Here is a 27,736-nt window from a genome sequence, read left to right on the forward strand (position 1 = left end):
GACCGGAAACGGCTAAAATTTATTCTGGTACATTGACAAAAGCTGCAATGGTAAGAGGAGCCCATGTTATTCTACAGTAACGGAGAACACGCGGCGATTTCGCTAGAAATATAGCTAATACATGATATGCTGGCATGCTGTATGTACCACCAAGGGGTTTGCTCTCAGAAAAAAGGCTATTTTTGGTAGCTCACCAGAAGATTTCTATTCTTTCTCTTATAATTTTTTATGTGACATTATGGGAGTCCTCAAGGGCTTTGTATATTATCAAGTTTCATCCTTAGAAGTACCGCGCTTCATCCTATCCATCTCGTAACTGATTGACTTCTCACTGAAAGCTTATTGTGATGTTTCTGTCATATATCGAGCGGCTAATTCTTGTCACTCAATTTGGATTGGCGTTGGATTATGCGCCCCGCATAGATATTGTTAAAGGATATCAACTAGGTCACAAGATCGTATCAGCTCTTCTTTCGAGGGATTCCATTAGCTGTTGGATTTAAAGAGCAAAATTTATCTATTGTGCTTTGGCCGAACTATCAGTAGAATATCCGTGCCAGATTCGTGGCAGTACTCGAAGAATTTCAAGAAGAGAGTATCTTTTCGACAGCTCCACTGTCAGCATTTTGATTTGGGACTGTCAGAGAGGCGTCTACGGATCCTTCTTGGCTTCTTTGCCATAACGTACTGGCTCGATGATTACTTTGAATATGGTAAATAGGGCGGAAACATGGCCTTTAAAAACCTCGCATCCAAGAGACTAAATGGCTATTATTGCCACGTAATTTCAAATTGAAAGTCGAAATAAGTTTTGGAGGGTGTTCCAGGTGCTCCCTTCCGTGATTGAGCTAGTTAAACAAGAAACGTCGACTAGAATAATGGTACTAGCTTCAGTCAAATGCTCACTTTCTTTGAGTGCTTCGGGTTCCTCAAACAGGGGCAAAGAAAATACTGCTTCCAGAGGCAAAGCAGATATGTAGTTGTGCGTGTATCACGATTATATACGCCTGTTCGTGGAGATTATGGAGAGGTTGAATGCCAGCCATGCTGGCACTTCCATACAGGCTGTCATGTCTCAGATTTTAGGACAAGTAGACTGGGTTAGGAATATATTCTGGTCAATCACAACAAGCAGCTGACTTCCCTCCGTGGGACCTAAACACCCCAGGGTGCTACATACAATCACTGACCAGAGGAGGAAAGTCGACCGTTTCAGAAGTGCAGCTTTCTGAGCCAAAGGAGACATTAATATAGTGCGGTTAGCTTCAAGGGCTCCATTATACAATGATATATCCCATTTAATGGGCACTGAAGAGATGGCGAGAACAAAGCATACCTCGAAACAATTTAAGAATAGTAGTATGTGAAACTCTTTAGTCTAAAGTGCGTCCGTCCACTTCCAGTGCTTTGGCGACTGCAGTGCAACTCAAGCCTAAAGGAAAACTAACCCCAAGATTTAACACAAATACCACCAACGTCAGATAATACACGCGTACACTCATAGTACAGGGTATTTAGCATACTGTTGTGATAGCGCCTGCACCCACTAATTGTTCATTAAGCCCATCGTACGTTCACCGTAAACCGCTATTTTCCTTCTTTTAAGAAAACAAATACCTTCGCTCCTGAAGCATTACTTGCTATAGTCAGCTGTATGACTGCCCACATAGGAGGGCCTGACCTAATAAGATAGAAGCTTATATCACACCCGCCTCCTCGTCGGAGGCTGCTCAGGATTACTGCTGTCTAACACGGCGTACCTTGTCCCTGTACGAACATCATATTTAGAGATGTGATCCTCCAGTTCGGATTTTGATATGCCACCAAGTCTCTCCTCAATCTCTCCTGGTTTTGATTTTGCGTCAATCAGAACAAAGCGTTTCTTGATGGCCTCGTCCACCAGACCTTTAATTTTTGGAGACCGTACTTTACCATGTCAAGAATAAGAAAATAATGGTCTCTAGCAAGATTATTTGCCGTCAGCTGCATGTCGAGCCTGGCATTTGATAGAACTTGTAATATTCCCGAGAGTTGAATAAAAAGAACACGAGATTAACATCTTCAGATAGATGCCAGTTGGAAAATTCTCATGGACAGCACTTCGGTGAACAGAAATCGGAGTCTTCTGAGAGATTGGGGCTTTGCAAGTCTCATCTTTGAAACCAGCCGCAAGGGTACGGTGCATTGGGCATTATCCATTTCGCGACCAGGTGATCCGGAAGGATGCGGCTGCAGCTGCTCAGGGATAGTACATATGGACTCTGGAAATAATTCTTCTTCAATCAAACGAGTCTGAGGTGGTTCTCATTGTCGCCTACTGATGGCTGCCTCTCTCCGTCTGCTCTAGCTGTCCCAGGACGGGTGATAGGACCGGTGTTTGCTCAATAGTTAGCTGTTATTCAGGATGAGATTTGTTTGGGTATGAATGTGTCAAGAAGGAGCTGTCGGCCAAAGAAAGAGAGGAAAATATCTCGCATCACGGCGAATGAGCTTGAGTAGTGGAGGGGCTCTTGCTCCGGGCCCTAGATAAAGTTAAGAAAGGAAAACTGTCGCTCGCTTCGGTAATCTTTTTGGAGTGGATGTCCTCCGCAACAGCTGGGTTTCGAGCCCTCTAGGTTTACTAAAAGTTTCGGATGCTCTTGATCTATGATATTGTACTCTGAGGAGTTGGAACAGCTCTCGGAACCTCCTGGCTAGATAAACTGTCTTCTTTTCAATATTATCGCCCAGGATTGCTCCAAGAGTTCCATCAACGTAACGAAAAGGCTGGGAGATTTGTATCACACCCTACAAATTGACCCTTAAGCCGGAAACCCAGCCGATGAGCCGCCTCGGCAGGTTCGGTTTGGCCCCGTAGCTCGAATAGAGGCTCTGACGCTTATCTCGGCCAATTCGAGAGTAAATAAAATACCTGAAGGCAACTAACCAGAGCTGCAATAAGCTCACCTAGGCAAATATTTCTTCGGCCTCGTCTGGAAGCGCCTTGGCTTTAGGTGAAATATCCTGGCATTTGTTTTCTGATATCTAAACACAGCAGTGAATTATATTACCATTCCATCGGTGGAAGGCGGCACCCCAGATTGACAACCGAGGGTTAACACAAAAACAAATCTCGCATAGCCTTCGAAGGCCCGAAGCATTTGGCATCCTTCAAGAAAAGAGACTAGGACAATATCAGGCCGGGAGCGTCTTCAAACCCCTGAAGGACTCTGTCTCGATCATTTTGGTTAGAGACTCGGGAAAAAGAACCTTCCCCCATCCTCTGAACAATGAGTGAACGATCATCTTGGTATTAGACCCTCCAAATACGCCACTGACTGGGCATCAATCGATGCCGCAGTACTACCGGGGAACAAACTGGACCATAATAGAATGACTTCTCGCATGTAATGACCATGACCTGCACAGCATTAGCGAATCCTCCAAGACCGACGACAGAACCAAGGCATTCCCTAAACCCTATCACAACGTGGAGAAACTACATGCTCAGGATTTCGGAATATAAATCGTTCCCAAAGGCCACGGTATGGTGTTAAGGCTTTGAATGCTTCCCTAATGGGAGGGTCTGATCTACTCTCTGCACGTACTTATGGTCCGCATCCGATGGAAATCTACGCGCCAGGATTTGACAGTGCCCGCCGGAAAGTCGCATAATAAAGTTCGAAAAAGTCCAGTATCCAATGCACCATCCATACTAGAATAGCTCTCAGATAATCTAGACCTTAAATTGCAGAGAGATCTGTCACGGGCAGTAGTAACCGGAAGGTAAAACCAACCAAGCCACCTAAGATGCCTAAATTTCTAACCTAGGTCAGGGGTGAGTTAGTGTTAGGATAGACAGATATACTATTATTATATCCAAATTAGTGTAGCGCTCCTCTAGTGCTGTGGTAGAAATCTGACAGTTAGTTTTCAATTCTGCCAGCAATGATGATGAATTAGTATCGACAAAATCGGTCTATATTACTGATTATTCAGCATCCTCTCGGTCCGACTTTGTTCCTTTGTTGACCATTTTTATTCAGTTCTCCCAGATAGACTCAGATAGTCAGAGACCTTACCTTTCAATATAGATGGATCCTTATCCATAGATCAGTGATACTAGCTCATACGCATATTCAGCTGGCCGACAATTAGTTTTGATCACTTTGGCCGTATCCGTCCAGCCGTACAATGCCGAATCCCCAAGCATCCGTGTGGCGCCTATTTGGTGTACTCGAAATGTATTACTATGACGTAATGGATGTAACCGAATTAACGTGTGTATATCTACGTTTCTAGGGATTGGAGGTTGGCATATTGTATACTACTCCATACATATAAACGAGAGAAATACACGAACTCTCCAGAGCCTGCTAAAGATGATATATTTAATGCAAGTGATCGAATCTAGACTTCTTGAGCATGAATGCCCCGATACCGAATATGATCAAAGACAGATAAAGCAGTAAGCTCACATTAAGGTTGACTTCCTGATTTACACGGCAGCAAACCATGTCTCGTACATGCCAATACCGGGTGCGGGTAATGGTATGTTTGAACTTTACTCAGAGTTCTGGCCGGTTATTTCCACGCTTTATGAATAAAAATACTCGCCCCAGCGACCCTCACCGCTTTCACGGTTCGAGCCTCAGTCCCAAGCGTAATCATAATCTCTACTCTACCTGGCCAATGAAGCTATTTACAGCGCCACTCCCCTCTTGTCTATAGTATACAGTCATGTGCCGTCTTCCTAGGTCTCCCACCCAAGCTCTGACTCCCATTTCTCCTCTGCAGCCCTAATTAATTTCCCGTGGCTAAATAAGTATATTCGCATTTTTAACAGTAAGAAGGCCCCTTGGCATAACTAGCAGCGGGATTTTGGGGCTATGGCGTACTCCCTATTCGTAAGGACGCAAGTTATATCCTCAGTTATATCTACCTTGGCTTGGGCGCCAAGCTCGGCCTAGGTATACTAGCTTGGAAAATAAAATTAAGTTGTTATAAAATCCTGGCTATATTAATACTAGCGGCTGGGCCCTCGCTAAATATAACAAAGATCTTTTGAGCCTTAGGAATATTGTGTCGTAGCTTTGTTAATATTATTGGCAGTAAGTTGATCGTAGAACTTAATATTAGCAGAATTTCCGGCCCTAATTCTAGGTCCCCTGGCCAATTACCCTGTTCTATTCCTCGTTGCTATTACATATTACAAGGTCTGAGATGCAGTCCTATTATTATACCGCCGGTAGTAGTGTTTATATACCTAAATAGGTATTTGTCTAGGGGCTGAAGCTCATATGTAAGTTTTAGAGGAAAGAACTAAGGAATAATTTAATAATTGTAGCAGTAGTTGGCGAAGTCTTGGGTAAGATGTAAATTGTGGTTGTCTATTTAGAGTAGACAATATAGGCCACAGTTATGGCCAAAATGGTTTTTTGCCTATTTTTAGAAATATTAAACCTATTAAAAAGCGCAGATATTATTCACCCAGCCGTTTGGCGCGGGAAAAATAATATAATCGTCTGGTAGGCTAGACTCGCTGGGATTTTCCCTAGCCCAGTTGGAAGCCAGACTTATTAAATTGTAAATATTCGCAGGTCTAACTTTGTAGCACTTCAGCGCTATTTCCAATTGATCACACCAGTTAATTATTGTCGAACCCTCTCAGCATCTATTCGCTCTGTCACCTTAGGCCTCGCTTCTGGGAAGACGCTTGATAAAGTTATAGGTCTAGTTTTTACAAACATGTTAATTAGAACCACTGCACGCTAATCTTTTACACAGGTTTTAATATCCTGGTGAGTTGGTAAAGTATATGCATTGTTAAGTATACTTATACAGCTAATTAACGCTTGCTCTTGAGCCTCATCTAGGCATTTATTAGTAGTAGGGCGCGCTGTGCGAGAATTACGACGATGAAAGCGTTCCAAAGCCGCTGGTAGGGAATGTCGAATTCTCGCGCCAACGCAGCGATTTTGGGATTATTGCGCTCATGGTATGCGCGCAGGGCATCAGGGATGCGACTCTTAATTTTGTCAGAGTCTTTAGGCATCGCGGTGGCTGGCAAATTGAAGTAGAAAAGAGACGGTTGATAGAAATTATGATTATGCTTGGGAGGTCCCGAAGAGTGAACGCGGTGATGGCCTCTGGCGCGAGCATAGTATATCTAGTACTCTAGAATCACTGAAGAGACTTCGGAGTACTCGTAATATGAGCTTGCGGAGCCGCCGCTGGATTTTTGTTGCAGTCAGTTAAGGATTATTTGGCACTGAAATGTGTTTGAGCTGGGGGGGTTGAAAAGGTGTCTGTTGTACTGGGATTTAATGGAATTACTACGACCAACGAATTTACGAAATTTCTGAATCGTAGACCATCCCATCATATCCCATAACAGTCAATTATTCGTTCAGAAGTTCTAACGACGACTCAGTAATTTCTCCTATCTCCCCCGACGCCATACCGGCCAGAACTCCAATTCCAACAATTCCCCCGTCGCTGACCTCGCGAAGAAAAATACTCTTTCCCCCTTCCTGGGGTCCCGCACGCAAGAGCAGCCGATCGACGTACCGCTGCACCGTCCTCTTGTAGTGCGGATAGTGCTGGATCACTCCCCCCGAGACCGCAACCGCCAGTTCCTCGGGTCCGTTTTTCCAGCTGTCCATGCGTTGACGGAGTGACTGGTCTGTTTGAGATTCGGTCTCCGAGTCGTGATTCTGCAGTTGGATCTCCTGTGTGCATACCAGCAGACCAACGATGGCAGAAGCCACCAACGCGGCTGATCGATCCTGCACGGCCGCTGCGATGGCACGCATGTCATTTGCAAATTCAGGTGTCCAGAACCAGGAGCTCGACGCGGGAGCGGGAAGGTGATTCGATAGCTGACTTGCTAGGTGTTCGTCGGAGTAATTCGATGCCACTACCAGAGAGAGAAAGTCCGTGGAGAGGGAATGCTCCTTCACCAGTCTCGGGGGGAGCGCGGTCCGCGCGATTCCTCGATTTCGATGAAACCAGTCGTAGCTGATGATCCGCACCAGTTCCCCAATGTATGTCCCGCCGACCATGTACTCGAAGGGCTGAAACCCGGGTCGTCGCGAACGCCGATCCAGCTCCTCGTCCCATGCCGTCAGGATGCCCAGTTCGTGTAAAGGAGCCGCCGCACTGGCCAGGGTGAACTCGGTAGAAACGAGCGTTTCGGTCGCGCCGGGTTCCTGCGCACGGATATGTTGTGTCTTCGATTCGTGGAGATCTGCCAGTCGAAGCGGAACGGTCGCGTTGCACCCGGCGCCGACGATCAACCCCATGACCACGCGGGTGTTGGGCAGAGACGGGATTGAGTATGCTAGAGACGCAAAGGTCGCGCCTGTGTCGTTGGTCATGGCGGCGATTTTCAAGGTGGGCAGACTGAACAATTTCCGTTTCTTGACCGGCACTGGACCGTCATTGTTCTCATCCACAGACCTTGTGTGGCGTTCATATCCACGAAGCAGCGCCTGGCGCAGGTTCAGATCCGAGGTCAGGGCAAATCCTTTTCCCGTGGGCATTAAGATAGCTTCATCAAGCGAGTTTTGGCTGTTTATCGTTAGATGTTTAAATAGGATAAGTGAAAATGATGGAGAGTCGTACCGTAGAGGGAAACAGAAGGAAATGCCGGTCGTTACCTCGCTGGACATCTGCTCCCTTGGATTATCAAGACCATCGGCAACCACCTCAGCAATACAATCTCCAATCCAGGAGAATAAATTCGGCGCGTGGTCGCGTCGCAGATGCTCCTCGATGGGCCATGCTTTCTCCAAGGTTCGTCTCACGCGCGACTGCCCATGCACCGGCCGTTCACCCAACAGATCAATAAAGGCGACTCGCAGATACGACAGACCCACGTAGACCGCGAGATAGCTCCCAGTTTCTTGTCCCGTGGGAAGCCGCGTGATGGCCGTGGGGAAAAACTGTTTCGAAGGGGTTGAAGCTAGCTCCCGATACAGCGACGAGAGACGATATGACAGATGACAGAGCGTGTCGGTGTCGACCTGCAGTCGTCCCAGGAACTCCTTCCGATCACACGGTGCGGCACGACCTGCATCACTCATGGAATTTGACCGGGTCATGGTGCTGGAGGATGATGGGGATATGCATGAGATGGGTCTCTCGCATCCACACGACCCTCTACGCTGCCCTTGTGGTGAAGGTGGTGCCAAGACTCCAGTCATTACGGTGTCAACATGGGTGGTTGCACTCTTGGTTGAAATTAAACCAGTTGTGAGTTGTTATTCATCCAGGGTCCAGTCCAAAACAAGCCTGAAACAGTGCGCATATCCAGGCTAAGTGAATGAACTGAGTCATCGGATGGACCACGCAATCCTTCCACTAAAGGCAGAGGTGAGGTTGCGTGCGTGCGTGCGTGTATATAGAATGCTGGTGCGTGTTGGTTGTATTCAGATGACTAAGCCCGCTGCCACATGACTTGCCCATACCGTCAGAAACGAAAGAAACTGAGAGTTCCGCTGTTCTCTACCAACTTGAACTCTCTCAAGTGGATAACAGGCGCTCTTCGCATCTCCTACTCGCTAATCCATCGGGCTAGGCTCATGCACTTCTTCAGTCCCAAACTCGTCGAGTTCATCTTGACGTTTTCGTCAACCATGTGCCATGGAGCGGGTGCCAGCCGCGACGAGACTACTATAAAGGCCTGGCTTGTATTGCCAATTCTACTGTATTTATGCGTATATGAATAGTATTGGATCTTTGGGAGGCTCGGTTTGATGAATCCCTCATGAGAACTGAACCTTCATCTAAATGGTACTGATCATAGTTTGTATTGGTCTGCAATCCTGAAGTATAATGGCTACCTCGTTCCAGCCTACTGTTCATTACACCTTTGGGTCTCCGCATTCTCCGAATGCACCCTTTGGTCCTCGACGTGTATCAACTACGCTGGAACACGATGATGTCTCGATCAGTGTCTCTCAGCCTTCTGGATCCAGAAGAGGCTCGAGGAAGTCCACGTCTGGGGACACATCGAAACTTGCCAACATTATCAACACCCTAACACGTCGTAGTAACGATGATATGGACGCCATGCTCTCAACCAAGCTGATGAACGCGACTCACCCTATGTTGTTGGAGTGGATTCGCTCGGAAAGAATGAGCAAACTCCCTCCCGAAGGAAGCGGTTACGATAGAGTATTGGTCTGGGCTTCGTTATTCGTTGAACGATTGCACTCGTTTGAATTGGCCGTCGAGGAATTCGCGGGAGACAGCCCCATGGCTGCCCAACTTGCCTATGGACATTGCGCGGCATTGCTCGAGGTACGATCATTTCACTACAATATGATCCGGGACTAGGACGCTAACGGTCGTGTTAGCTGGGAGAGGAAAACGCATCCGCGTTGATGCTATTGTTCGGTTTCTTCTGCAGCTGCTCGATAGAATTAGTGAACTTGTTGGATCGAGCGGAATTGTTTTCCGTGTCTCAGGATATCAAAGATCAACTGGTGCTTGCGTTGGCCGACTTGGTCACCCTGGTCGTGTCTGTCGCGACGCACTTTCATAGATCATTACGAGGCCTCACGTCGGAGTCGGTGTCTATCGATATCTATAGCACGTTTCCAGGGCCCATTGAGAGCTTCTGTAATCGGTGCGAGCACGTTTCCGAGTTAATGTGGAGACACCAGCTCCTTCGCGAGGGCTTTGATGGAGATAAAGGTGCTCCCTAATCTTGATCTTCCATTTTTGTTGTATATCGCCTTTTGCTGTCAGCTATAGACATTTTACTGACATGTTTGACTAGTATCGGACATAAAGGCTATCAAACGCTGGCTAGAACCGGAGGACCCAGTTCTAGAAAATGTGGCTGAGCCCATGGCACATCTCGCTCGGGAGCGTGAGACACTGACCTGCCTTTGGTTGACACCTTACTTGATGCGGTTTATGAAGGGAGGTCAAAGTACACTTGCCATCAGTGGCAACCCTGGCTCGGGAAAGACGATATTGTCATCCGTTATTGCGGATCAACTGCAATACACAATCGGAGGTGTGAAGTATGCGTCGATATATGTTCCAATCAGTACGTGGATGTTTCCCATATTTTTGCTGTCCTTCTGATCAGTCTAGATGCTCGGATTCCCGCGACCTCTGTCACTCATGCGATTGTCGCGTCCATTCTACTTCACCTATTTGATAAACGCATAGGCAATGTGCGCCTGTACCAGATCCTTGCAGACGCGTACGACTGCTGTCAGAAAGCGACAGATGAAGAAGCATATGATAATATTCTCTGGACAGCTCTAGGCCATGCTCTAAAATCAGGTGCAAAAGGCGCGAGGGAGCTTGTCCTCATTGTTGATGGCATGGATGAGGCATCTTGTGGAGAAGCGGTCCTGTTTAAAAGGCTGCAAGAAGCAACAGCCGACAACGTAAAGCTCATCACACTTGGCTCTCAGCATCACGCCACAACATCCACTCAAGTTAGCCTACGCATTACGCCTGATCTTGTCTTTGATGATATTGCTGCCGTGGTGCGAAGTATCCTGAGGCATCGCCAGTTTTTCGTTGACATGTCCGAGGGAAAACGGGAAGTCGGTGTGAACCGAATTACCCAGGCTGCTGAAGGCTCGTTTTTGTGGGCAAAGCTGGCTGCCGAACGGGTCGTAGACAACACGCACAATACACAGGCGTCTTTTAAGGCTGTGGATCACCTTATAAAAGCGCGGCTAACTGTCACGGACCTTGTACATCGCAGTACACAGTCGAAATCTCTGAGCGAGGATGGAAAGAAAGTCCTTATCTGGCTTGCCACAGCCAGTCGGCCTCTTTCTGAACGAGAACTGTCAGCTCTCCTTTCGATCCAAGTTGACAAGAGTGTAGTGGTAGAGCAGACCACCGATCTTTCTCCACTGCTCAAACCAATAAACTCCTTGATATTTCTCCAGAGAAATTTGGTCTACCTACGGCATGGACAGATACGAACAGCCATTCTGGATCTGTTCTCGCAGGGCAAACTCTTGGCAGGGATTAAGGACAGGAACATCGATATGGTGCAGAGGCTGCTAGTTTACACGAAGTGCCATATCACCAATGAGTGTGAGCCTTCATTGTCTCCTTTAGACCCTCATTTCGCTAGAGACTTGATGGAAAAGTATCCTCTCCTGGACTTTGCCCTTCGCTACTGGATCGACTTCACAAAAAGGGCATTCAATTGCCACACCGAAGGGGAAATCACGACTGCAGCAAAAGAGCTTCGCCATGCCATTCCTACCAGCCCAATCGTACCTCTACTCGAAATGACTGTCTGGGAGACCAAAACAACCCCGGCCCTAATGTCCCTGCACGAGGTTGAAACTCGTCTCTATCAGCAGATACTGACAGCAAACCACCCCGCAACTCTGCAGACAATCCTGTACCAGGCACTCTCCTATAGAAGGATTTATGATGCGTTGCCCTCTAAAGCCGGCTGGGTGTTCTACTACGCTGCGAAAATCAGCCAGGATGTTCTCTCCGTCCGCCACTTTGTGACAATGCAAATGGCCAAGTATTTCCTTGAGATTACAGGCGAGCACGTTACCAAGTCGAAGACGGAGATAATGATGAAACGAGTTGAAATTCTCCAGCTGCTGGTGGAATGCTACAAGATCCATTACGGATCAGCCAGCCAGATCACCATGACGGCCACGAGCCAGCTTGCGGAGCACTACCACTTCATCGGCGAGGAGAGCAAAGCCCAGGAGCTCACCCACTCTCTTCAAACTACTTCCTCTGAAAGCGACGTGCGCCGACAGTCCGAGGATTCGCTGCGTGTCAATCTACGTAGCCATCATGCCAACGATACAGTATCAGGGACAACCATTGACATGGACATTCAAGAAGAAGACCAGATCATTGAGTCTTCGGGGTATAATCTTGATGATCTGATTACCCAGGCACAGAAATACATCGTGGAGGGCAAACTTCAAGCCTCCGAACGCACTTACGTCAGAGCTTGGCAGCGAACAAGCAATGAGTACCGGCGTCATCGTTCGGGAGAATGGGAATACATGAATGTCAAGGCTGTTCTGGCGTATTCTCGCTTCCTCCAAAGCCAGAAGCGGAACTGTGAAGCGGCATCCGTGCTTACGGGATTCTGGCAGGAATATGATCGGCTCACGTCCGGTTCTGAGGCTGTTGTGTCTCAGTTTCTGGAGGTTGCGAAGCTCATGAAATCAGTCGGTCTCACTGCGCTGGCTCTAAGTGTTATGAAGAGTTGCGCACAGTTTTATCAAAATTCGGGTAACCGCCAGAGTGAAATTTACAAAAGTATCCAGCAGAACATCGAGTCCACGTCCAAGGAAGTGATGCAGATGGCCAACACATCGACAACTGCGGTCACCGAGTCAAGTCTCAAGGAAATGGTTTATAATAGCGCGGCTACCCTGGATCAAGCATCCATGTCTGCAACCAATAGTCTGGTTAAGATGTACATCTCACAGCACAGATGGCACGATGCTACCAAGACTTTAAAGAAAGTCTTGCAAAGCATTTGGCCGGCACTATTCGCTGTTTCATTACAGGATGTTGTTCTTCCAGCCAGCCAGGCTGATCACTGCGTTGCACTCGCGGAGCAGCTGGGGGATTGTTACCGTTCCCGACGCCGTGCAGCGAAGGAAGAAGACATTCGGCAGCGAGTCTACCGTGCTGTTCGACGAGATCGACAAACGGGCGACAGACTGCTTGAACGAACCACAGCGGGCCTACTTCGTCTGTATGAACGGACCTCACAATTTGAAAAGGTCATCGAACTTCACGGGGAGATGCTCGCTGACTACACCAAACGCTATGGGGCCGAGCACCCGACAGTTATCAAAAACCTCTGGACTCTGGCTGAACTTAGCCCGAGACATGTATCGCTTGATTACTATCGACGAATTATCGAGGCATTGAACAAGAGCTCAGAGGGTTTCCATCCGGACGCTTTTGAGCCTCTTGTCAATGTGTCGACCGAGCTGTGGGATCAGGGACGATACTCGGAGGCGGTGGAGCACTATAGGGTCTTGTTTGACACTTTACGCAATCCTAAGATCAGCCCCAAGCTTCAGGACCCGGCATTTGTACAGATCATGTTCGCTCGTTATTTACGTTGTCTGCGGGCGACCCACATTGATTCAAGTGTACTACACGACGTCGCTGCAGAGTATCGCCGTAAATGCCAGTCCTTATTTGGAGAATCTGCATCAATCACTATGCAGGCAACTGTGACCCTGGCCAATATCTGCCAAGAGTCCAAGCGCTACGAGGGTGAAGCTGTTAATCTCTACGAAGAGCTCCTTCTGGCGAAATCAGACGAGGTCGATAAACAAGACATCCGGGCAATGCTAGATGCTATCTACGAGGAACAGGCGGCTGTGGCGACCACAAAGACAGACTCTATCACGTCGTCACAACTAGCAAGAGTGGTCTCGATTAGAAGCCGACGTCTCACATCGGTCCGATCTAGCCATGGATGGGCCCACGAGGAATCTCTCGCACAGATGGAGGAATTGATCTCCATCTACTCCAAACGCGGTGATTCCCAAGCGGTCGTCTGTTTGCTACGAGAAGCCACGGTGCAGGTTCTGTCGACGGAGACACTGTCGACCAGGTTAACCGACGCAGCAAAGAGCATTGCCTCCTGCTTTATTGCCTCAGATGAGATCCAGCAAGGGAGAGAGCTCGCGCAGGAGCTGTTCCGGCAGATTGTTGCCAAAGATACCACCAATGCCAGGATTGTTAGCTTCGACCTGTCGTCGCAGCCCCGCCACAGTCTTATATTCCTGGCACAAATGGAGTACAATCTCAGTGAAGACAACTCGCTTAGTGTTAACGAGATCCTCTCGTCCCTGACAACTGAATACCTATTCTACGAACAGCTGCTAGAGGAGCTCTCCAGTAGCTCTAGCAGCGTAAAGGAGGTGATAACATGCGCCGCTCGCCTTTATGGCTTCCTTCTCGCCCGTAACCGTCAGTGGAGCGCGGCTCGCCTGGTCGACCAATGCACCTCTTACTTACTTTCCGTCGAGGATCAGAAGCACTCCAACCCTGCACAGGTCAGCGAATTCGTCACGACCCTTCTAGAGTACTTCGCCACGCACTCATCTCAAGACTTCCTCCGCTCCGTGGCCATCGCCAGCCACAACCAGGTCCGCCACCTCCTCTCCAAGCAGGAATACCAAGCTGCCTGCGACCTCGCCCTCACCTCATTTGCGTACATTCAGTCCCACAACGGCTATTCATCCTCGGCGACCATGATGAAGCTTGCCTTCCAGCTTGGCCTGTCCATTTCCGGTGGCGATCTATCCCCCGCTCCAGACCCAGACAGCATTACCGGTATGCTCCATGTCTCCTCAGCCATCCTGCACGAGACCCTCTCCCTCTTCCGGGAGAAGCAAATCGACGTGACGCAGCTAAACCTCACCACGCTTAACAAACTCATCGGCCTCCTTGACGACCAACACGACTACCACACCCTCGCATGGGTCCTTACCTCCCTCTGGGACAATCGCGAAACTCACCGCTCCTCCCAACCGCAGTATATCTTGGCCCTGGGCCGCATGCTCATCATCACGCGGTACCTCGTACAGGATTACACCGGCGCGATCCGTCTCGCAGAGGACATCGTGTACAACTGCGCACGTGTGTACGGACCCCGCCACCCAGCGACGGTGGAAATGACCATCCTGCTCTCACAGATGTACACCAGCGTGGCACAGGGGTACCAGGGGCAGAAAGAGGGACGCGACATGGCATTCCGGTATTATCGGAAAGCAGCTGCGTTGCACGAGAACGCGCTGCGGATCTTCGTCGACCCGACGCTGTCCTTGGAGATGGAGGAAGAACAATTCACCTCCGAGTTTGTCTCTGACGAGCGATCGCGGTCCCCCAGTCCGTGCAGCGGCGGAGGAGACGGTGGGAAATATGTCCGACAGCATCTGCATCTCCTGAAGCTGGCGGTGGAGCGACTCGGCGAGTGGCCGAAGGAGTATACGGAGTATGAGCGGCTCAGCTCGGATGTGTTCCGGACATATGGGGAGGAGTTAGCCGGGATGGAAGGGGTGGAAAAGTGGAATTTAAAGAATTATGGATCTGGCAAGGCAGAGGCGACCGATGATTTGATTGATGTGGAGGGGTATCAGGAGAGACATGCCATTACAGTATAGTCACATTATGTTCAATCAAGCAATCAAATTGTATTTCACATCTCCGTCTACTGTATAGGAATATGGTATGACGTCACTGATGAATTCATCTCGACATCACTTGCCACTCTTTTCCCTTCTATATACTCTAATTCGCCCGACGACATCTATCCCATCAATCTATCAAGAATCAATCAACAGTAAAGTCATATATTAAGAATGAAAAAATCATAATGTCATACTACTCTTCATACTATTCCCACAGTTCTAGCTCGGACGGCCAGGAATCCGGGCACCGATACCAAACAGAGTCGCACACCGCGCCGGACGGATCGACGGTGGTGCGCACAGCGGAGCAGAAACTTGGCGAGCCGCCAGTATATGAGGAATGGAGATACGATAGTCAAGGACAGGAGTATCTTCCGTCGAGCGGAGGGGGACAGAAGAGGATTACCGAGTTGGATGAGGATCAAAAACAGGATGAAGAGTATCAGAATGATGATGAACAGAATGAAGACGAGCAGGATGATGACGTGCAGGATGAGTATGATTTTCAGGATGAGGAAGACTATCCAGCGGGTAGCACGCGAGATCGGAAGGGATGGTGTTAGATCAGGATATAGGTATTCGATCAAAAAGGAATAGGACAATATGAAATATGTGTATACTCATGTACAAAATGAAGATCACTCCAGACGAACTCGACTGAATTTCTCTCTTAGCCTCTGCACTAACGCAGGGGCCTTATAAATCCAATGGCACAACATGCCTGCCACAAACCCCACCCCGTCATTCCGAAATCCCACCAGCAATCCGACCGTGACCATCATGACGGTCCAGCGTCGACGACGCTCCTCGTCAGTCAGCGGCGTCGTCCCGCCCAGCACGGAGGCCTTGGCGATATCACGCGCACCCATGGTATTCAACGACTCTCCGACGCTGGCGAGCTCCAACCCAGCAGCGATGACCATGACGCCCAGCAGGGCGGTCGGGAACCGCTTCAGCAACTCGACCAGCGACTCGCCGAAGAAGAGACCGATGAACAGCTTGACGGCACCCAGGATCACGACGCTGGATCCCGACCGTGCGCCAAAACGGTACTGAGCCGCCAGACCACCGGAGCCATGACACACGGGCATGGCGCCGAACCAGCAGCCGAGCAGGTTCATGGCGGCCACGCTGAGGCCGACGGAGGTGATGGATGGGGTGGATACCTGGGGGAGGAGGTCTGCGGAGAGATGCACCACGGCGACGACGGAGTTTAGCGTGGTCAGCGGGATTTGGCCGATGCCGGCGTTGAAGATGCCGTGGGCCCATTCCCCCCGGGTGGGGGCGAACACGAACGGATGCCAGAATCCCAGCGAGGGGAGATGACCGGCTGTTGCGCTGCGGATGAGGGCGAAGACCAGACCAAGGACGAAGATGATCAGTGCGTAGGGTACGCGACGATCGATATTGGTGATGAGGAGGGAGACGAAAGCAACGATGGCCCAGATGAGGTTGTCCGCCCATGACGGATGCGTCCAACCCAGTGACGAGACGACGCTGCCTCCAGCGCCGATGATCAGCGACAGACCAGCGCCAACTTGGATGCCCTTAATGACGGGGATGGGGATGGCGTCGGTGAACCAGCGCAAGAGGCCTGTGACGCTGAAGACGAGAATGCAAGCGCCGACGAAGATGCCGGCGGCGGTGATGGCCCCTGCGGGGAAGGATTTGGCGATGGCGACGGCGGCAATGGCCTTCATGGGTTGCACAGGTAAAGGAATGCCAAAGAAGAGACCCGTCAGGATGTTGTAGACGCCGGAGAAGATCAGCGTGCTTGATAGCGAAATGGTGTCGTTAACCGCCAGGGCGATGGCGATGGGTAGAAAAGTGCCCAAGTCACCTAGCGAGCCGGAAATTTCGGCGACATAATGACGACGGAGGGTGTTAATATTGTAGGTGGATATTTCTCTGAATGTCATATTGATGGATGGAAGATAGATGGGGTGTTGTTGAGGAGTTATAAGCGAGGATTGAAGGGATGAAGTTATTCAATTGACGGAGAAGCCCCGCATATCACTTGACCTCTTTATTTTTACTTTTTTAATTTATTTATTTTCTTAAAAAAATATATTTCTTTATTCTTTCTGTCTATATTTCATAATATCTATATGAACCACCCCTCAATCACTCCCTTCAGATGATCACTCAGCCACCACTCCTCCAACGGCGTCTCAAGGTCAAATCCATGGATCCCATCGCGCACCGTCAACCTAATCCCATCTCCCAGCACCTCTCTCGCCTTATCCACAAACCGCTGCACTCCATCCAATGGCACAACTGTATCCTGTCTTCCATGCAGGATAGCCATCCCTCCTGGGGGCATCCTCACCCCCGACCGATCCAGTCGCTCGAGGGGATATCGCGCATCGCGCGGGAAGCCCTCCGTTCCGCGCTCGTAGAAACGGTTCAGGTCTCCGTACTGCAGGACCGCCAGCATCAGATTGATTCGTTCCTCCGACCCACCAGATGAGCAGATGTCGCCCGGCTGGATGCGGCCCTCGTGATCGGCCACCAAGGACTCCGGCTGCGGCTGTTGTAAGAGGGCTGGTTTCGACGTGCGGAAATGCGGTGCCGCCACGTCCACCATGGGATAGCTGGCCGTGGCAGCGCGGATCTCGTCGGGATGGGCCAAGGCCAGTGAGATGCTGAGGAGTCCGCCCGCGGACTCGCCGGCGGTGATGACCCGCGTGAGGTCCACCGTGGTAGGAGAGAGGATCTCCGCCGCGGTCGACGAGTGCAGCCAGGTCCAGAAGTCTTCGATGTCTTGGAAGATCTCGGGCGAGGTAGACTCAGGCATAAGACGATAGTTGGCCGAGGCAATGACGGCATGATGTTTCTTGGCCAGGGCCAGGAGCCACCGGGGGAACCAGCCCATAATCAGAGAGTCTCCGCCGATGAGACCTCCGCCGTGGAAGCGTACAATGACGGGGCGTTTGCCAGTGAACGAGGACTTCGGGATGAGGAAGTCGGCGCGAATCTCATGGTTTCCAACCGTCTTGTATGGCGTTTGGATGAGGTCGAAGCCGTCCAATAGATCCATTATAGTATATAGGGATACGGGAATAAATCTGGGAATAATAGAATAGACAGAATCGGTTGAGACGAATATGAGAATGACTCTAGGAATGGATAAGATGACTTTCTATCCTCCGCTATATACCTCAATATCTAGAATGGTTGGAATGCTTGATGTCATGATCGTCATTCAAACGCTTCAAACACTACAAATACTCCAATTCAAACACTTCAAACTGTATTCAAACAGCCCGTTTCCTCGAAAACTCCAATCAACGGTCGTGAATCCTGCGTTGGATTCAAACATTGTGGCGCAGGAGGGGACCTCAACCATGCTGCTGTTACCTATTTGCTTGTTTGTTAGTTAGTAATATCAAGTGAGTCATCGGTAGAAATTGAAAGATGCAAACTCAGATATATGATCCCACTGATTTGGGAAAAACCTACCCGTATATAGATAATCCATCTATATTCTTTGGTAATTCAATAGCCTTCTCTATCGATCCTGTCAGAGTTAGTTCTATCGATTGACGTCAATTCCAGGCTGTAGACAGATTGCCCCAAGGGGTGGGAAGGAAAGAGAGCATTTGGAGGAAACTAGCCCTACCTGGCGCAAGCGAGGTCAATGCAAGCTGCAGAGCTATCACATTCCACACCAGCCGACTCGCATGGCGCGGAGGAGCCACGATTGATCATTCAGTGTTATCAACGTCACTTTTCCTCATGACCTTCCGATATGCGGCCACGCATTGTAATTCCGAAGCGGGACGTCGGAAAATAGTGGATAAATTTGGAGCCTTGTGATAGATATCATATGTAGTAGCTTCAGGCTTAGAGCTTCGATCGAGCTGCCAGGTATTTACAGATTTACTCCGTAGATCCGGCTATTGACAGCTAGCCTATACTCTTTTCAGAAGTTGGTCCACATGCCCAGAATTCTGCCAGCTTTTCGAAATGCAGTCAGGCGGTGAAGTAGTCAGGCTTGTAGATGGAATACCTTTCTAAAATAGTATAGTCCAGGCGACAATAGTGGGATTCTTTAGTTGGCAACAGACTGTCTCTACTTTGGATACTATTTCTCTATAACTTCTTGCCAAATATACCTCTTGTATCAAATATCTCCTAATATACTAAATAATATTCTTATTTTGTATATTTTTCAGGAAAGAATACTAGGCGATAGAGGGATCTGCTGATAAAATGCCTCCACGGAGTTCTTCCGATGTACGAGCTTAGCTTATGGCTCCTCCTGGGACCCTTCAACGGACCTTGAATTCCTCAATATTCATCTGTATAATATATTTATTGATTGGTTGATATAATGATAGGCAAATGTCTCGTCAACGGCACCGCCGCTGCCCCTCTCCTGTACTCCCCCGTCAGCCTTAGCTTCTGGGGAGGCGTCAACCCCCAGTCGGGCGAGATCGTTGACTGCCATCACCCTCTGCGCGGGGAATCCATCGCTCATCGCATCCTGGCTATCCCCTGCAGTCGAGGATCCTGTTCTGGTAGCACGGTGATGCTGGAGTTGCTGCTGAATGGTTGTGCGCCGGCCGGGTTGATTGTCGAGCAGCCTGAGGAGATCTTGACCCTGGGGGTGCTGGTGGCCCAGGTTCTCTTCCATCGATCCCTTCCAGTCATCATCCTCTCCCACAACTTCCATCATCTCTCTGGCTATACTTATGCGTCCATCGACGAGGGACAGGTGTCCCTCAGTGAAACCCCTCTGTCCGTCCCTCAATCGCCTCCATGTCTCTCATCGAGATCTCGCATCGATCTGTCTCCCTCCGATCAGGCCATTCTCGCAGGAGAAAAGGGCCCCGCCGCCAAAATGGCTCTCGAGATCGTTGTCGAATTCGCGGCCATGCAGGGTGCCCCCGCACTAATTGACGTGACGCGCGCTCACGTCGACGCCTGCATCTACACCGGCCCCGCCAGCCTGCGATTCGCCCAGACCTTTCAGTCCCTGGGAGCCCGCTTCGTGCTGCCCACCACGCTGAACGCCATCTCCATCGACCAACGACGTTGGCGTGAGCTAGGCGTGGACCCTGATCTGGCTGCGCAGGCCGGTACCCTGGCCAACATCTACCTAGCCATGGGCGCCCAGCCCAGCTTCACCTGTGCCCCCTACACCCTGGATGACGCTGTGCCTGTCGTCGGCGAGAATATCGGCTGGGCCGAGTCCAATGCCGTTGTCTACGCCAACAGCGTGCTGGGTGCCCATACCCAGAAGTATCCCGACTTTGTCGACGTCTGCATCGCCTTGACCGGTCGCGCTCCCTCGGCCGGCTGTCATACGGTGGATGGACGTCGGCCCGCCGTCGCCATTCACCTCCCACTGGTCGAGGCCATCGATGACGCCATTTTCGCAGTGCTGGGATACCTGGTGGGCAAGCACGCGCAGCATCGCGTCCCTTGGATCACCGGAATGCAGCATCTGCAGCCGCGGCGCATGCATCTCAAAGCTTTCAGCGCCGCCTTTGGCACTACCGCGTCGGCCGCCATGTACCACATGGACGGCGTGACCCCCGAGGCGGACCAGTTCGCGGAGGATGCCTCGCATCTCCCTCGCATCGACCTCCAACCCGCCGAGATCGCCCACTGTCGATGCGCCCTCACTTCCGCCACGGACCCGTCCGTCGGCTTGGTCTCCCTGGGTAACCCGCACTTCTCGCTGGAGGAGTTCGAGGCGCTGCGGCCGCTCTGCATCGGCCGTCGGAAGAATCCCGCGGTCGAGTTTGTCATCACCACCAGTCGCAGCACCTACGAGGCGGCCGCCACGGTAGGCATCGTCGATGTTCTGGAGGAGTTCGGGGCGGTCATCATCACGGACACCTGCTGGTGCATGCTGGGCGAGCCTGTGGTGCCGCCGGGCGTCCGCAATCTCATGACGAATTCGGCCAAGTATGCGCATTATGCACCAGGGATGGTGCATCGGGGAGTACATTTTGGGAGCTTGGCCGAGTGTGTGGAGGTATCCGTGCTGGGCCATCGATCTGCATAGTCCAGTATATATCCTATTTCTATAAGCCACTATGTACATACTCATGCACGAACCCGCCATTGATACCCCCCAACAAAACGCGATCCACAAAACCAGATGCCCGCCACCCCCGTCGCCGTCCACCCCAGTCCAATGCGATCGATCACCGGTGACGCCACGGCCGCGACACCGGCTGCTAATAAGCATCGGGCGAGATTATTCGCCGCCACCGCCGTGGCCGGACCCTGACAATGCACGTCGGCGACCAGCGTGCTGAGGGTGGTAAATGCCCCTGTGGTGCAATGGCCTGTGAAGAACAGCATCGCCATGGGTGCGACCGGCGCCGTGCGATAGTCCATCACCCAGCCGTACGCGACTATGCAGGCCGCCGATACATACACCATGGGACGGTCACCGTTAGACGGGCCCGCTCGATATCGAACCGATGGATCTCCTGCAGCTGGTTTGCCACGATGGACAGACCCTGTTTCGTCGCCTCGTGTCGGAAATTCCAATCCAGCACCGCACCCACAGTCCATCGCGACGTCAAACTCCCTACTCCCAGTGGGAGATAGCACAGTTCGATCTGGATGGCATTGAACCCGAAACGTTGCTGCAGCTGCGCGCTCAACGTGCTGGCGGAGAAGGGAGAGACTATGCGACGAAGGAGGCGGCCAGAACGATGAGGATTTTGGTGTGCCGCGAAGGCACAATAAGGTTGATCTTCCTGATTTTGTTCTTTTCCATCGTATATAGTATATATAAGACAATGGAATCGAATAGAACACAATATGAATAAGGATTGAATACGAATATGAATAAGTAGAAGAGTATATAAATACGATACAAGAAAATAACAAGGATTTGAAAATTGAAGCTGTTCCCGGTCCGGAACCGGCACGCATCTATAACGGCCTCTATATTTTTCTAATCTGATCCAATCGATCCAGAAACAATAACATATAGCTATCCTGCACCACCAGCTACACTATTCCCCTATAGTCTCAACAGGACACATCCTAAAGGAGAATACCGAATCCTAGCCCGACTCCGCACTGTCCTCTTCCAGCACATACCATGGCGTATACCATGATAGTATACTAGTAACAAAGGACAGATATAACTGGCTCAGCAAATACCAATATTGGACTGACCCATATATAAGATATATTCAACCTAGATGGAATATCCGTGCTATAGTGCTCCCATTTAACAGCTTAAATAAGAAAATAAAAATAAAATAATGGAATGAAAAAAATATAAAAAGGTATGACTGGAGCAGAAAAACATTCCCAAAAAGAATACGGGATAGAACCAGCACATTACACTTTAGACTGCAAGATCATACTCCTTGCATATGCAATAATATGCACAATAGTTAAATTCAACGTAAAGATCAAGCTTGTCTCTAACAATATATAGCGTGACATGATTCAGAGCCTGAGACTTTGCCCTAATATGTTCAGAAATATAGTAATCCTAAATTGTAGTATCGTATTATTATAACTCAGTATCAATAACTATGACATTCGAATCCATCCATAGATAATGTCATCGGAAGGGAATTGAATGACGCGCGAAGATGAATTAAGGCACAACAGGACGAGATTCCCATGAGCCAAATTATCTTGGTCCGATAAATAATGGGCTAGGATGTGAGTCTTTGCCAATAGCAATGCAGTATCATAGGCAGACTGGACCATGGCCAGGATATCAAATTCGGTTCATTTAGGCACCAGTGTTTGTACTGTACTTCTGCGTCTGCCTCGACATTCGAGATTTCCCACAACAGGGCGAATTTGCCGAGGCTTGTGAAGTGGATTGGGGGCGGCGAGTTTGTATGTATCCATGTCCTATCCTTCCTATACTACCTTCCCTATATTACCTGCAGTTATAGACACCCACGTCCTTCGTGCTCCGTCCTCCGTCCTCCCCCCTCATGGATCACCCCGTCCGATTTGATCGCGTGGAATAATAATCACAGTCCACATCTCGTATCTGCAGGACGTCTCTCCGGACTGCAGGATAGCGAGAAGGGCAAATTGGTAGATGATGTTTTGGTCTTACCAATTTCGCGATTCAGGTTTGTCTTCCCCCCATTTTATAATAAGGGATAGATGAACAGAGCAGTCGTGGCCCTTCGGAACGACCAACTTACTGAAGAAAGCCCAGCAGCGACCTGCCCGCGAGGCTGTCGTCAGCTGCTGGGAACCTGGACGTCGTTTCGCTCGCACGCGGAATATGGGAAATCCTTTTGTACTTTTTTTTTTTTTGTTTTTTTTTGGCTTCTGCAAGGATTGGAGTAGAGTGTACTTTTAATATGGTTGTACCTCAATTAATTCGTTCTGAACGTCTATTCATAGAAGTCATTAAAATGAAATCCCTGGTACGTATCCAATTATCCACGATGAAGGCGCCAAGATCACTGCTAGGGTCTCGACTACTGCAAGGTCACTACGCCGCACCAGCCCCTGTGTTTAATTATTTATTATAATAATAATTAAGGTCCCGGCTGACCTGCTCTTTGTCCTCCACATTTATCACTATACCTGTTATCCATATAAAATGTCATCAGAAGCCCTCCTCCAACTCCAATCAGAGCAGTCCAAACTGCTCGACGGCATCGACGAGCTGCGCACCATCGGCGTCGGCGGCCTCGTCGAGCTCCCTCAGCTGATTGTCTGCGGTAATCAATCCAGCGGCAAGAGTTCCGTGCTCGAGGCCATCTCGCGCGTGCGGTTCCCAGCGAAAAGCAACGTATGTACACGCTTCGCTACCGAGGTGATTCTTCGGCGTCATCCCTCGTCCACAATCAAGGTCTCCATCGAGCCTGGTCCCAAGCGCACCGACCCCGAGGAGATCCAACGGCTGAAGTCGTTCGCTCCCAAGTCTTTCTCCGATAGCGATGACCTGAAAGATTTGATCAACAAGGCCAAAGACTGCATGGGGATCACGGATTCCGCGAATGTGGGATTCAGCGAGGACGTGCTCAAGGTGGAAATCTCAGGTCCAGAGCAGCCTGAATTGACTCTCGTTGATCTCCCTGGTCTGTATCATTCCACGAGCAACGAGCAGAGCGCGAAAGACCGGGACCTAGTCCACGATATCACCAAGCGGTACATGAAGAACACCCGCAGTATCATCCTGGCCGTTATCTCGGCCAAAAACGACTATCATCACCAGACAGTGCTGAATATAGCGAAAGATATCGATACCAACTGCGAACGTACTCTGGGTATTATCACTCACCCGGATATTACTGAGCCCAACTCGGAAGAAGAAGATAATTATCTCCAGTTCGTCAATAATGAGAAAGTCCGTCTGGAGCTAGGATGGCATGTGTTGCGCAATCGATCGTTCCAGACACAAGACTTCTCCGATGAGAAGCGGGACGAGCACGAAAGGGAATTCTTCAATAAGGGTCGATGGAAGTCTGTGTCGCGCAACTCCGTCGGCATCGACAGTCTGCGTAGTCGTCTCAGCTCCATCCTGCTCAAACACATCCGACGTTGTCTGCCCGATCTTATCACCGATATCAACAACAAGGTGGACGATCGACTGCAGAAGCTGGACAAACTGGGCCCCCCGCGCACTACCCTGCAGCAGCAGAAGGGGTTCCTGCTGAAAATCAGCAGCAGATTCGAGCGTATCACCGCCCAGGCTCTCAACGGTATGTACGATGATGAATTCTTCGGTGGTTTCGATCAGAACTCTCACGTTCAGGACTTCCGGCGTCTGCGCGCCGTTATTCGTAGCTTGAACGAGGACTTCGCCGAGGCGATGGAGATTCGAGGCTGTCGACGACATATTTTAGAGTCAATGTTTGATACGGGCCCCAACATCCACGTGTCCCCGTCGAACCAGTACCTGGAGGGTTGGAAACCTACCACCGTCCCGCGATACCAGCTGGAGGAGGAAGTCACCGAGCAGGCTCGCAAGAGTCGAGGCATCGAGTTGCCCGGTAGCCCTAATCAGCTGCTCGTCGGCAGTCTGTTTCGTGATCAGTCCAAGCCGTGGGAGGAAATCGCTCAGCGACATCTGCTGGTCGTCTGGCGTACGGTGCGATACTTCGTCTCCGAAGTGCTACAGCATCTCACCGATGAGCACACCTATACCGCATTGATAGGGGCCCAGGTTGACCCGGAGCTCAACCGCATGCAGCAGACCTTGCTGGACAAACTGGCCGAGTTGACGGCCCATCTCAAAAGTGGCCATCCCCTGCCTGTCGGGAAGAATTTCCTCACGCGCATCCAGAAAGCAAGACAAGAGAGACAGTTGAATCAACTTAAGTCGAGCCTTGGTAAACGTATTGGGTCTGATGCTGGACTCACCATCGGAGATCTCGAACAGGCGACGGCCAAACTGGAGGTGTCAGGTGAATTTGCACCGGCGGAAATTATCGACGAAATGCAGGCATACTACGATGTATCTCCCCTCTCTCCTCCCCCTTCTCCCCGTACCGGTATGCTTATACTAATGAAATGATAGACAGCAATCGTAACCTTCGTGGACAATGTCGCCACCCTAGCGATTGAAAATTGTCTCCTTGGTCCGCTGGGCAGCATGTTCACCAGTCAAACCATCAACAACATGGAGGACAAACAGGTGCAGGAACTGGCCCGTGAACCGGCATTCATCTGCGACGAGCGAGACCGGTTGAATAACGAACTGGAGAAGCTGCAAGCGGGATTGCGCACTTTTAATCCATACAATATCCAGAAACCGCCAATGCCTGGGTTCGGTACGTCTTATCAGAGAGACGTATGAGCGGAACTGAGCTAACGAATAGAGCGACTAGTGATGAACTCAGCGGATCGTGATAGACTGAAACCTTCTGTTCAGGCTGATAGACTGAGCTCAGGTATGTTGCAGTTCCCGACTGAGCTCCAGAAACTAATCAGTCAGATTCCGACCGTTCTTCGGCTTCTTTTCTCTTCTCTCCAGAAAAGACTGCTACTCCTCAATGTATGTATCCCACCATGGACTAGTTCGTGGCTAATAGGATGTGATATATCAGCATCAACCTCGCAGAGCACATCTAAGCAACAGTTCCGTCGCCGGGTCCTTGCGGACACCGATGAACGCAAGGGTGGTATGTTCGGAGATTTAGGAACGGCAAGGACCTCTGGATCTACCACCTCTGAATCTTTTCCTAGATTCAATGCCGAAAGCCGTGCCAACAATATCAGCAACGCCCCCCCCCTATTTGGTTCTCTAAACACCGCAAATTACCAGTAGGATGCCCAGTCCGAGACGCGATGCATGGCACTAGCGTGTATGTAAGCCTCTGATCCGCGATTCTCAATCATAGGCCGTACGTTCAAATGTCTTCGCATTCGACTGGAATACAGGATCGGTATCATCATATCTGTAGGGATCCTTTTTTTGCGGATTATTCGCCTGAGGTGGGTAAATTACAAGACTCTATTTGGATCCGCGGGCTAATGGATTAGGAACTTCGATGGGGAAAGTATCAAGAGGAGAGTGCTGAGGAACTATGATATCAATTACCTGTGCTTATATTTTGTGAAATGAATGAATTTGATTTTCGTATTATACAATTCTTCTATATTAGACAGGAGAGAAAAAGTTCACAAGATAAGAGACGAAGTAAGAAGAGAAATTAAAAAAAAAATAAAAACTGGTAAAAATAATTTACTAAAAAAGTTGTGCCCCCACACAGGATTGAACTATGGACCTCTTGATTACAAGTCAAGCGCTCTACCACTGAGCTATAAGGGCGTCGATTGGTTAGGATTTAATTAAATTAACATTAATTCATGTCTTAATTTATTTTATTTCCTACCCACCGACAATATACAACTCGAGTAATTATGTGCTTCGTATAACTGGCCAACTTCACGCAACTCCAACCATGCATCCCGATGCTGTCACCGATCATCCCCCCGTCTTCAACTACGTCCTCTCCTTCCTACTTGTCGGCGTAGCATGGGGCTTCACTACGCCATTTATCCGACGCGCCGCAGCAGACTTTAACGCCCGTCAGGACCAGTCATCCAATCCAGAAACCTCCGAATCAACCCGTTTACACTCGACTCATCCATCCGAATCCGAATACAACGATGACGACGGAGACGAAGATAATCCACCCCCCTCTCCCTCCACCCGACCACTCTGGATGAGCCCTTCCCCGTCAATATCCACATGGCTGAAATCCAAACTTAAGACCATCTTCTCCACCGTCGTGAATCTCCTTCGTACCCCTGCGTACGCGATCCCTCTCGTCGTGAATCTAACAGGGAGTATATGGTTTTTTTTACTGGTTGGGAAACATGGTATATTCTTCTCACTTGCTACATTCGTCCCTTTTACTATAACTATAATTGTAATTGATGACTGAACTGACAATAAATAATATTCATTTAGAACTATCATTAACCGTCCCGCTTGCCAATTCAAGTGCCTTCCTGTTCACAGTCTTGGGGGAATGGTACGTCGAGAGAAAGGTCATTGAGAAGGAAACGTGGATGGGGATGGCGTTAGTGTTGGCTGGAATTGCGATCTGCGTGAAGTCGAAGGGGACTTAATCATATAATATAGCTATTCT

General features: G+C 49.7%; 8 protein-coding genes and 1 non-coding gene across 9 annotated transcripts; 4 read left to right on the forward strand and 5 right to left on the reverse strand.

The window, feature by feature from the left end:
• Window positions 1–6,380: 6,380 nt before the first annotated feature.
• ATNIH1004_005847 (hexokinase family protein) lies at window positions 6,381–8,084 on the reverse strand (the record flags this gene model as incomplete). Its single annotated transcript, XM_033570488.1, has 2 exons — window positions 6,381–7,551; window positions 7,606–8,084. 2 exons carry the CDS (start codon window positions 8,082–8,084, stop codon window positions 6,381–6,383), a joined length of 1,650 nt encoding a protein of 549 aa, XP_033426520.1.
• Window positions 8,085–8,817: 733 nt separating this feature from the next.
• Window positions 8,818–15,733, forward strand: ATNIH1004_005848 (NACHT domain protein; the record flags this gene model as incomplete). The annotated part of the gene is made up of 5 exons (XM_033570489.1): window positions 8,818–9,285; window positions 9,342–9,681; window positions 9,767–10,042; window positions 10,090–15,142; window positions 15,394–15,733. 5 exons carry the CDS (start codon window positions 8,818–8,820, stop codon window positions 15,731–15,733), a joined length of 6,477 nt encoding a protein of 2,158 aa, XP_033426521.1.
• A 75-nt stretch (window positions 15,734–15,808) lies between these two features.
• ATNIH1004_005849 (putative sulfate/molybdate transporter) lies at window positions 15,809–17,089 on the reverse strand (the record flags this gene model as incomplete). Its single annotated transcript, XM_033570490.1, has 1 exon — window positions 15,809–17,089. One exon carries the CDS (start codon window positions 17,087–17,089, stop codon window positions 15,809–15,811), a length of 1,281 nt encoding a protein of 426 aa, XP_033426522.1.
• Window positions 17,090–17,274: 185 nt separating this feature from the next.
• On the reverse strand, window positions 17,275–18,210 carry ATNIH1004_005850 (uncharacterized protein; the record flags this gene model as incomplete). The annotated part of the gene is made up of 1 exon (XM_033570491.1): window positions 17,275–18,210. One exon carries the CDS (start codon window positions 18,208–18,210, stop codon window positions 17,275–17,277), a length of 936 nt encoding a protein of 311 aa, XP_033426523.1.
• Window positions 18,211–19,506: 1,296 nt separating this feature from the next.
• Window positions 19,507–21,189, forward strand: ATNIH1004_005851 (aconitase family protein; the record flags this gene model as incomplete). Its single annotated transcript, XM_033570492.1, has 1 exon — window positions 19,507–21,189. One exon carries the CDS (start codon window positions 19,507–19,509, stop codon window positions 21,187–21,189), a length of 1,683 nt encoding a protein of 560 aa, XP_033426524.1.
• A 41-nt stretch (window positions 21,190–21,230) lies between these two features.
• On the reverse strand, window positions 21,231–21,707 carry ATNIH1004_005852 (uncharacterized protein; the record flags this gene model as incomplete). The annotated part of the gene is made up of 1 exon (XM_033570493.1): window positions 21,231–21,707. The coding sequence occupies one exon, from the start codon at window positions 21,705–21,707 to the stop codon at window positions 21,231–21,233; it is 477 nt and encodes a 158-aa protein (XP_033426525.1).
• A 2,026-nt stretch (window positions 21,708–23,733) lies between these two features.
• ATNIH1004_005853 (uncharacterized protein) lies at window positions 23,734–26,406 on the forward strand (the record flags this gene model as incomplete). The annotated part of the gene is made up of 5 exons (XM_033570494.1): window positions 23,734–25,593; window positions 25,657–25,909; window positions 25,967–26,029; window positions 26,113–26,133; window positions 26,186–26,406. 5 exons carry the CDS (start codon window positions 23,734–23,736, stop codon window positions 26,404–26,406), a joined length of 2,418 nt encoding a protein of 805 aa, XP_033426526.1.
• A 432-nt stretch (window positions 26,407–26,838) lies between these two features.
• On the reverse strand, window positions 26,839–26,910 carry ATNIH1004_005854. The gene has a single exon. It is a non-coding gene; the product is annotated as a tRNA-Thr (tRNA).
• Window positions 26,911–27,043: 133 nt separating this feature from the next.
• On the forward strand, window positions 27,044–27,716 carry ATNIH1004_005855 (uncharacterized protein; the record flags this gene model as incomplete). The annotated part of the gene is made up of 2 exons (XM_033570495.1): window positions 27,044–27,431; window positions 27,556–27,716. The coding sequence occupies 2 exons, from the start codon at window positions 27,044–27,046 to the stop codon at window positions 27,714–27,716; spliced, it is 549 nt and encodes a 182-aa protein (XP_033426527.1).
• Window positions 27,717–27,736: the final 20 nt, after the last annotated feature.

The sequence above is a fragment of the Aspergillus tanneri genome (assembly GCF_003426965.1).
Source record: "Aspergillus tanneri strain NIH1004 chromosome Unknown AapTan_4_pilon_pilon_pilon, whole genome shotgun sequence".
Lineage (NCBI taxonomy): Eukaryota > Fungi > Ascomycota > Eurotiomycetes > Eurotiales > Aspergillaceae > Aspergillus > Aspergillus tanneri.